General features: G+C 43.4%; 1 protein-coding gene across 1 annotated transcript; it reads left to right on the forward strand.

Moving 5' to 3' along the window:
- The first annotated feature begins 3,173 nt into the window (after window positions 1–3,173).
- On the forward strand, window positions 3,174–3,599 carry LOC120694377 (root-specific lectin-like). The gene has a single exon (XM_039977509.1). It carries the CDS (start codon window positions 3,174–3,176, stop codon window positions 3,597–3,599), a length of 426 nt encoding a protein of 141 aa, XP_039833443.1.
- Window positions 3,600–11,362: the final 7,763 nt, after the last annotated feature.

The raw sequence follows: 11,362 nt of genomic DNA on the forward strand, positions 1-11,362 counted from the left end.
CACATTGTAGAAGATGATCTGGGTCGATGCTGCGCGAAGCTGAGGAATTTGCGAAACAGAAAAGGAATCGAGAGATCTGAAGCGTATGTTGGAGGACTACAGAACATTGTTGTACCTAGATTGCAAACAAGGCCAAAGAAGTTGGGTACCACATTGAAATTGTTGCAATGGAAGGCATCAAATGGTTTGTCTGACGGGATTCGAGGAGTTGGTAAAACATATAAAAAACTTACTCCCTGAGGGTAACACCTTGCCGGAGACAACATACGAGGCAAAAAAGGTTGTTTGTCCTTTAGGATTAGAGGCACAGAGATACATACTTGTCCTAATGACTGCATCTGATGAGGACATCGCCACGGTGGACATGCACAAACCGGCCTCATCTCCAAGTTACAAGTCGACTCCAACTCAGTCTTCATGTTCATCATCTCAGATTCAGCTAACACCCCTGCACGGTTTCGGCGATATCTCCCTCATACGGAGTTGGAATGAGGTGATCTTGGATGCGTTGGAATCGTGACGACAAGACACTTCTTTTGGTTCTAGTCCCAGCTCCAGAAGCCTCGTGAATCATTCTCTGTGACTACGGAAAGGTGCCACGACACCTGTTTTATGCCTTTTCAGGCTTTGTTGTCGGGCCTTAAGCCCAAGTTGTGGGCGCCCCACCCCTGGACGCCCCCAACCCTAGGTCGCCCCTAGCTCATAAACTCAGTAGCCGCCGCTGTTAGACTTGGTTTGTTTAGTTCTTGTGTTTCTTCGAGAAACAGAGATTGATTCGTTGTTAATGTGGCGATAAGTCCTTTTACAGTGATCCAGGGCCCCCGTTCTTGATCTCCTCCACTGTGTTGATTAGTCCTTTATAATCGAGTTCTTGAACCCCACTTTGATTTTTGCTTCATACATATTTGCAATTTCAGATTGCGTGTTTATCCTTTCCTGCTTGTGTTCTTCGATTCACTTGCAAGAAAAGCCTTCTCGGCGAGGTCAATCAAGTTGTGTTTGGTTGATAACCAGCGGAGCGGTGGTGTAACAGTTGCAGGCTTCGAATTCATGTCTGATTAGAAGTCGGATCGCCAACATCACGTACTCCACCAATCGAATCTACCCTACCTCTCGGAAGATCGGGCCTAGTCTTTATCAAGTGGTATCAGATTTCAGGTTTCCCGTGAGGTATTACCCTTCGTTTCTCCCTTTTGATTCATTTCGTCTCACTATCCTAGAGACCACAAAACCCCTAAAAAAATAACACTTTCCTAGAACCATTTTAGCCTTTGCAATTTTGTTTCAAATTCGCTTTGTTGAGTTTGTGTCCGTGGTCGAGTCTTGTTGCTGGTTTAGTGTGTTCCTAGTCGTAGTTCAATCGCCCGTTGCAGTTTGTTTGTTTATGCCGCTATCCCATCCACCTTTACCCAAACAACAAGTCGATCCACCCCATTACTCGACTTGCCCTCGCTAGCCGCCTTGCGTGAACTCTCGCCGCGCCAGCCCTAGATAGGTTGCAAGCCGCCGTTATTTCGCCTTGCATCGCAGCCCTTCTTGATTTCATCTGGCGAGACCTATTGCTGCACATACCAGGGATAATTTGCCCTAACTGAGACGCTTTGCTCAGTCGCATTGCCCTAACTGCCGGGGATAGGGAAGCTTTGGCCTATCTGCCGCCGGCCAATCTGCCGAGTTGTGCCTTTGGAAACGCGTAACTTGAGTTGTCTTCGGTAAAACAGGCATAACTTTTCACTTGGTGCTCCGATTTGGCTCAATTTTTTACAGCAGAAAGGTAACGAAATTCTGCACATACAATAAAGAGCTAGTCAAATTTAGACAATCTCTTGGAGATGCTCTTATCTTGTGTTGCGGATCGATGCATTCAAAGCATATTTCTAAAAGAAGAAATTCTTTCTGATGATTAAGAGCGAAGCAAGGCTTGCACAACTTCATAGTGTTAGTTGGTAAACAAACTTTGTAATAAATATAGTTTGGATTGACTTGACCGGCTCCTGGTTCTTGTAGCTCACGCGTAGATTCAGTATAAGCTGTTTGTAATCTGTTTGGTTTGTTGATAAAAGCAAGGGAGCCGGCTAGATCATCTAGACTATATATATGTACCCTATTTCGCCGTTTGTGCAACAATTATTAATTAGCATGCAATCACTGGTGTTCCGCCTACGCACCTCTGATTTTGTTTTACCCAGCAACTGATGCCAGGGACTATTGTTAACTGGACACACCGGAGCAACCGAGGCAATGCAAGCCTCAAGCAGATCGATGGTTGGACACAGTTACATCGAGGCTGGTACATAACGGCACCGATTGACTGTTGGCTGCCAGACAGTTACGGGTGCCGTTATGTCAATGCTAAACACGATAGTTTGCCGGTGCACTCTTTTTTTCAAAAAAAAATCATGTAGAGCCACTGTACTGGAACCGTTGATCATTATTACGATCTCTCGTTTGCTTATATTTTAACTGCGCGAAAGGCCGGGCGGCCATTTGGCTAGCCCGGTCCGATAGTGTCGCGCCCCAACAGGTCCTGAGTTCGATTCTCATCAGAAGCAAATTTCCGGCTGTTGGAGTAAAAAAAACCCCTCGCTGTGCTCGCCGCGAGGCTTGGCCCTCTCGGGCAAGGGCCAAGGTTCGGGGTTTTCTCTACCCGGGTAAGCCGGTGTGGCTTCCTCTTAATGAAAAAACGGTGGGGCCGTTTCCTCCCTGGTAGAGTTTTTTTTCTTATATTTTAACTGCACCGTCACAAATAGGACGTAAATAATATTACACCACCTCAGCGGTCTAAATAGTAAATATGTATGTGTCTTGGAGCTACCGTATAGCTCTTGGTTGGATGCAATTCCTTAAATTAACCCTGTACTCCCTTATCAAAAACCCTATACTTGTTGAGTAAAAAAAACTATATACTTGCATCCGTGATCGAATATTCTTTCTGAGAAAAACATTTGTCGTTGTTTATACTGAAGGCATGTGCCTCCCAGAGACTTGATTAGACCGGAGGGACCGAGGGCTTAATGCTTTTGGGTGGTTGAACACAGTGAAGGCGGCATTCGATATGATACCCGGTTATTATCGCGGACAACACTAGGTTCCAAAGCTCTATATAAAGTGGCCCTGGCACGCATGATCATCAATTCATCATCATATATATGCGTAAAGCAAACCAACTCAAGATGGCTGAAAATTCACCGAAACGCATCATTGCAACAACGGGCCTAGCCGCAAAGATCCTGGTGTTGACCGCGCTTGCCCTTGTCTACTTGGCGGCGGCCGCGGAGGCCCAGGCGGTGCCGACCTGTGGCTTCCAGGTCGGCGGTGCTGTTTGCGGTGACGGCCGCTGCTGCAGCAGGTTCGGCTACTGCGGGTCCGGTCCAGCCTACTGCGGCTTCGGCTGCCAGAGCAACTGTCATGAGGGTCCTGCGCCCGCACCCACACCCACTCTCGCTGGCGTGGAGCTGGGGAAGGTAGGTGAGCAGTGTGGCATTCAGGCTGGCGGCGCCATGTGTGCTAACAACCTATGCTGCAGCCAGTTCGGCTTCTGCGGGCTCGGCGCCAAGTATTGTGGCGTTGGCTGCCAGAGCCAGTGCTCGGGGCCATGACTGGTGGGAAAGCTGAGAGGCGACTCATGAGTCCATGACATCGCATATTCGCATGCATGTTTTCTACTACCGGAACGAGCTAGCTATATATCTTGTGCCACTACTATATGTCCTAGGTATTTACATGGGGGCTGAGTTATGCGTGTTCATGGCGAGGCCTCTGGGTGTGTGTTCTCACTGATGAGTATGTTTGAGTGGGTGTGCTCTGCTGAGCCTGGGATGGCATGTTGACACGGGCAATGGCGAGTTTGTGGCCATGCATGTAGCGAAGAATAAAATGGATAAACAGAAAATATATCCGCAAGTCTTTTTTTTTCAAACACAACAGACTCACGGTGTGGGACAAATTCCTCGTTGTGTCCAGATGCTGTCAGTGTGTCCTCGACTCGCTAATACATAGTATATATACATACCCGGGCTTCACAGCCGGGTGCAAGCAGGCCGGCTTCTCTTCCTGGGCTAGCACAATCATCAGTTCACCCGGGCCATCCAGAGCCCACTCAGGCCTATCCCAATGCTGGGTCTTATCTTTGGGCCTTGGGCTGATGTGGCAGGGAAGAGGTGATGTGGCAGTCAATTAAATGAGCCAAGGCAAGACCTAGGTCTTAATCAAGATCCAAGGTCTTCACAACAACCGATACTGTAACCTGATTTTATTCTCCCAACCCAGGGTCTTAAGGTGGGTCTTCCCACTCAGGATCTAACCTCAAGACCCAATGCATTGGGAATGTTGGGTTTTAAGTTGGGTCTTCCCACTCAAGACTCAACCTCAAGACCCAATACATTGGGAGTGGCCTCATGAGTCGTGAGCAACCACAACGGGTCACCGGGATCGGTCTGGATAGGTCCAACGCCAGTGAAATGCATTTATCAGTTCACTACGGACGTGCCGCCACTGGTGCACCGGATCTCCTGGTAGCCGCCGGTTGGGGGCTTGGGGCTGTGCCACTGGAGCTGCCATCCATCAGCCCCGCTCATCACACGCTATTAAGGTTGGCAATAGTGGGCTATATGTTTTATCGGAGGGCCATCAAAATCGCTATATTAGCGCTATAGAGCCGCTATAGCCCGCTATTGCCAACATTTTTAATATCGGGTTAAACATCGCGTGGCTTCCCTCCCAGCGCTATAGCATCGCTATAGCGGCGCTATAGCCTGCTATGGCCAACCTTGCACGCTATATGACGGCATCCGCCGGAGCCCATAATATGCTAGCATTTGGACATGGTAAGAAATCGATCCCGCAAAGGCGCACGGATTTATGCCACACAAGGCACAACTGACCTGTGGCTTTCCAGTTTTTTTTGTTATCCACGTGTAGTATGAGTTGTGCTGGAGTGTGGTGTATACATATAGGTATTAGTCGTGTTTGTTGTTTTTCAGGAAACGTACCTTGAAACTTGACAAATCTATAATCCATCGTCACTTCTCGGTTCTTGCGTGATGCCCAACCAGCCTTCCGTGGCACAGCGCCATGCCGGGCCATGGACTGATCACCGACGAAACATGCTGCAATCGTACAAGAACACAAACGAGTGTCTATAAAACGACACTCAATTAAAGAAGATGAAGAGAAGTACTCAATCATTTCCATTTTCAAGGAAGATGTCCCTCAAAATTATATTCTCACAGAAACATTTTTGAAAGAAGTTAGTAATGTAGATTCTCTAGATAGAGGAACTATTTTTCTTTTCTGATTTCTAAAATCTGATAGAATCTAAGAAACATTTCTGACTTTTTCTTTGAATCTATTAATCATTTGGAGATGATTCTCCAGTATCATCGTCACTTCTGGGTTCTTGCGATGAGAGATTCATTGGACCCTTCGCCTTAAGAAAAAAAGAAAAAAAGAAACTTAAGAGAGGCCACTGATGCTGCCCCCGCATGGCATGGTCGACGCGGCCACAGCACGGTGCGGGCCCAACATAGTTTGATCCAAAGGCATATAAAAATTTTACAGAAAGTAAAAAAATGACATTGTTCTAGTTCTATCAATCTGTGCTCCTTCACAATTTGTTAATCTGAGAGAAATTATCTTTTAGGCTTGTAGATAATCTAGAAACCATGACTAATTATTTTACGGTACTACAGAATAACCCATGTTTGCCAGCTCATCACTGCACTTGAAACTGACGGAAATACAACTATTATTGTTGGTTCCTATTACAGCAGTGAAGCACTCGATAGTGAAACATGAAGCTATCACTGCCAGTTGACACGAATCAGCACTGAAACCTAAATTATTACTGCTGGTTCGTGTTACAAACCACAGTGAAGCCGCGTGTTTCCTTTGATTTTATTCTCACTTCATTCTTTTGAAAATCATCAAAACATTGCTCCAGGAGCTCTAGTAACTATTATAGAATTTTAGGTATGGAATTAAACACATCTTGGTGAAGATCCAACGGGCTCCAGTGAAATTCATTGAAAATGACAAGGAACATGTTCCGGACGAAGTCGTACATAAAAGATGTTCCGGTACCAAGAAGCGTGAAGCTGATAGTCCATTAGAGAGGCCCGCCTGGGGACACTTTATGCCATCCGCTCAAGAAAACGTGGCTCTCAAGCTCATTTGACAGGAACGACATATAACAAGGATGTCTCTGGTCTCCCCGAATGAGAGTGGACCGAGTCAATCTAGAAATGACAAACAGAGATGCTGACATGGATGCACTATTCTATTTGGAAATTCACTAGTTTTATTACTGATGTTCGTTGCTACCCTATCTTTTTCTTCTATGTCAGCAGTGACCTGAACCACACTCTCTGTAGAATTAGATTCCCAATCAAGCAAAAAATCGGTTAGATCAGCAGGCTCGTCCCCAGAGACGCACTCTAATTCATAAAGAAATACTTCCTCCATCCCCAAAAAAGTTCATGAAAGGTTTGGGCACGGGAATTAAGGAAGAGGAGAGATAGAGAGTGCATAGGAAATGAGGAGGATTGAAGGAGGAGAGAGATAGACACATACTCTCCCTATGGACTTTTTTTGTGGGCAAATTTTCAAACCCTTCATGGACCTTTTTTGTGAAATGGAAGTAGTAATAAAGAAAGAAGAAAACAAGTTCATGGAAGTAGGAGACCAGTATTATGTTGACTCAACGGGCCTAAGAACGTCGTTCCTCTTTACAGAAGTTGAGTCCGAGCGAGATGCCTCGGCTGGACGATGCAGGTTTGCCTAAGCTACCTCATTCTTGCTATTCTTGTGAGAAATGATATTCTTGAGAATAGGGCCCAGAGAGTGCCAGTCTATGAAGGAATTCTTCGATTCTGGGTCGGATCATGGGTCAACTTAATAATAGGACACACCCCTCTGCTCCAAAAAGGTTATCGAAAAGATCTTGTAGACTGAAAATCCGCGGGTTTACCATAATAATCTGTTGACCAGGGCGCTTCGCTTCGAGGAAGTAGGAAATAGTAGGCTTGCCGGTTGAAAACACGAACTGAGAGTGATGGTCGTACGAACCGATTTGTTGGACGGGAATTTTGAAGCAAATTTATTGATACTTTCAAATGATCTCAGATGAAGAAATGATATACATGAAAGTTGTAAATCTTGACTAGATTAACAACTTCGTAGTTGACAAGATTTTTATTTGAGGTCATTTTGGAACCGAAACATATGCTACAAGTTTTAGATCTACTTTAACAAATGAATTTCTAAAATTTTAGAATTTGTAGTTGACAATTTTCATTTGAAGTTATTATAGTTTCCAAATGGGTAATACAAGATATTGTAAAGTGATGATAAAAAGCAAATATCTCATCTTGTACACATCTGATGGTGTAGTTGGATGGTATGGAAGGATCGCGCGAAGCTGGAGGTTGCGAGTGATGGGGGCTATTTGGAAAATTTCAAATATTTTTTTATTCATAATAAAAATATTATTTAAAAGTTATCCACTGGCAGTGAAGGGTGTACCATTACTACTCGTTCGTATTACAAACTAGGAGTGATAGTGCCTCCACTGCCGGTTGTAGATCCGACTGTGATGCCAGGTTTTGACCCGGCACAGAAGGCTGGTTCCAAGTAGTGATTAAATCTTTTGACCATATGAAACTTTGATTTTTATCTGAAAACTTCAGCTTCCAAATAACATGGTTTTATGGTCCAACATTGGTAACAACTAGTGCCCTATACATAGAATGCACTGTGAAAACCCCATATTGATTCAAAGACCATATGGATGTCTTTCTTTCATCTTGGACGCTTATTACTCGAGCCACTAAATGGTGCCAATCCAGTAAATTATTGCTAGCCAAAGATCTTCTAAAAGATATATTCAAAGGATTAGCTCGAAGAACCACACTAACAAATACACTTCCCTTTCTCACAATGTTATAAATCCTAGGATATTGGTCCCTCAAGGCTACTTTGCCTAGCAAGTATCCTCCCAAAATCTTATTTGAGTTCCCTACTCAGTGTGAACTTACCCAAACTCAAACTTTTGTTTGACTTTCATTAAGCTAGATCAAAAGTGAGAGTTGCCGGGCATATATTCAAAATGTGTTATAGTTTTGTGCCTCAAATACTTTCTCTCAGGAGAGTTTGTCATACCTATCTTCATTAATAAGCTTTAAAATCCATTTACTACTCCTATTTGCCACATCAAGATAAGAATTCCTGAACCTCCTTGATCTTTCATGTGAATACAGAGTACTTCATCTAGTGAGTATGTACTTCTTTTATGCTCATCACTTTGTCAAAAGAAGCTAGACCTGTAGTAGTCTAAATTCTTTAATACCTCATGTGGTAATTCAAAGAAAGATAGCAAAAAAAAAGAATAGATTACTATGAACTATAAATTAATGAGAAATAATTTATTTGCTCATAACCGAAAGCATCTTTCCTTTCCAGCAACACTGAGTTTCTTTTGAACCTCTTGACTTCTTTCCGATCCACATTTCTAAAGTTTCTATGATGTATAGGAATGCCTCAAATCCACAAAGCAAAAGCTTCATGTTCTTTGCTTGTTCAATATTATTCTTGGTAAAAAGGTTAGTATCATCTGTGTATTGCAAAACAAAAAGACCATCATCTACCGATGCTTGATCCGGATTGTCTTATTTGTAGTCGAGTAGGATTCCATCTTTACAAGGATACGTGAGAGACGTACCTCCGTCAGGCACCTTGTAAAAGCCTAGATGGGTCCGACGTACGTTTTTGTTCCGTCGAATTTGATGTATATAAAACCAAGTTACACAATATACCAAAGTCGCGAGTAAAGCTTTGTTCGCTGGTGCAGTGGCAGCTTGCACCTTTGTAATATCCAACGATACGGTGTTTAACCCTGTCCTTACTGACGTGATTATATACTTGTGTTTTCCAGCAACTCAGATCGACACGGACATGGTTAGACCGGAGTAACCGAAGGCATAATGCGTTTGGATGATTGGAGCATTGGACACACAGTCAAAACGGGACTCGATACTGTTTTCGTATTTAGCAAAACATATCATTCGTAACTGATTTCACAACCGTATTAAACTATTTTCTTATTTACTCATTTCATAAATATGAAAAGTTCTGACGTCATCATTAAGGTTTTGTTCTTTTTTATTAATACTACCACCGTTCATTCCCGACCATTTCTCATCATAATTTTCATCGCAACACCTAGTTGTCATCATAATAGACACTATCACAAGCTCTATATAAGGGGTCCCTACCGCATACTCATAATCATACGCGGTTAGCAAACCAAGATGGCTGAAAATTCACCGAAGCACATGATCGCAGCAGCGGGCCTAGCCGCGAAGGCTCTGGCGCTTGCGGCCCATGCCCTCACCTACCTTCCGGCGGTTGCAGGGTCTAAGGCTAAGGCGGTGCCACAATGTTGTGTCTACACTACTGGAAAAACGCACATTCGTCCGCGGCCGTTAGTACCGGTCACGGTTTCGGCCGGTACTAATGTGCAAATTTAGTATCGGTTCAAAGAAACAGTGCCCATGGTAGCCGATTAGTACCGGCTGGTGGCTCCAGCCGGCACTAAAGTGCGCCACCGACAGCCCCCGACAGCCACCTGCAACGGCTAGTGACAATTTAGTACCGACTGGAGCCACCAGCCGGTACTAATTGGCGCCAGGAAACTTAGTACCGGCTAGTGGCTCCAGCCGGTACTAAATGGGGAGTTTTAGTACCGGCTGTAGCCACCAACCGGTACTAATGCTCCACTATAAATTGGGGCTTCTTCCTCCCTGAGCCGAGCCAGCGCCCATTTCACTAGAGAGCTAGTTTGAGCTCGGTTTCTTCTCTCATATTAGAGTTGCGCCGCATTATTTGATCCATTTTTGTGTGATTTGGACTCATTCAAGTGCGCCAAGGTTTGCAACTTCATCCTCTCTTCATTGATAGTCTTTATTCTTCGTTTTATGCTCTATAGTTAGAGAAATTTGTGACTTTTAGAAATAGTGAGGATGAGTATGATTTCTTTGATTTATGCAATGATTTGAGATATATAGAACCGATGACTTGAATGTGGGAGTAGGTTTATTGTCTAGGTTGAATATGAAAAATTTATAGACATATTTTTCAATCATTTTCTATATATTACAAATGACCGTAGCACATTTTTTATTTTTAGATTCAGATGAGCATGTGGATAGTAGAAATTTTTAGAATGAGTGTAGACAAAACATGTGATTGTAGTAGATATAACCATAATGTGGATAGTTAATTTTTTTTATAATGAACTAATGAAAGAATTATAATAGATTTTTTTATTATGAATTGATTATTTTGACACTCTAGTGATGTATTTATCAGGCTCACATTGAAACTATCTATAAGCTAAAAAAATCTTTATTTCGAAACAAGTATACGTCGTTAATCTCCATCCAATAGTGATGACACTACCTTTCAGGGAAACACTGCGCTATATGGACGTCGCGAATCGGTTGGTCGCATCACCAGCACTTCCGATTGATACGAAGACAGCATTTGATGCAGTCAGCGTGGCCGTTGTTGCACTGAGAGCATATCAACGAGCACGCTGCCTGTGCCTAGTGCTGTGTTCCTATTAACCGGAAATGTTGGTGCTGCGACTGGCCGATTGGTGACATCCTTGTACCGCACCGTGTCCCCCCGAAAGGCATTGTCATCAGCGCAGGGTCGAGGTTACCGACATATACCTTTTTCCGAAATAAAGTTTTTTTTGTTCTAGATGGTTCTGGATATTGAAAAGAGTGTTCTCCTGGAACTGAATGGTGTCAAAATAGGAGTTATAGAGAATTATTTCAATTAATTAGAGATTTCTCCAATTAATTTATTCGGTTTTTTGATTGAGAATTAATGTGATTTGCATTATTCAAGTGGCATGGTTAATTAGTTTGGTATTTGTTATGTATTTAGTTGCATTATTTTGGCACTCTAATGATGTATTTATTTGGGCTCATATGGAAACTATCGAGAAGTTTAAAAAATATATGTTTCGGATTATGAATATGTCGTTAATCTTGATCCTGTAGTGAAAACACTGCTATTCAGGGCTAGCATCGATATCCACGATACGGTGCGGTATATATGAGGATGCGATGAAGAGTACGGTCTTGGTCTCAATTATGAAATCCACACCTTTTGAGCCAGTTAAGAATGAATTATCCGGACCAAGGCCGTACTCCTTCATCTGGCCTATTGTACCGCACTGTGTCGTGGATGTCAATAGTAGCCCGAATGTCAGGTTATCACTGCAGGGTCAAGGTTGATGACATAGACATGTTTCGAAACAATATTTTTTCTTCTCAATGGTTTTAGAGAAAGTGAG

The sequence above is a fragment of the Panicum virgatum genome, unplaced genomic scaffold (genome assembly GCF_016808335.1).
Source record: "Panicum virgatum strain AP13 unplaced genomic scaffold, P.virgatum_v5 scaffold_5328, whole genome shotgun sequence".
Classification (NCBI taxonomy): domain Eukaryota; kingdom Viridiplantae; phylum Streptophyta; class Magnoliopsida; order Poales; family Poaceae; genus Panicum; species Panicum virgatum.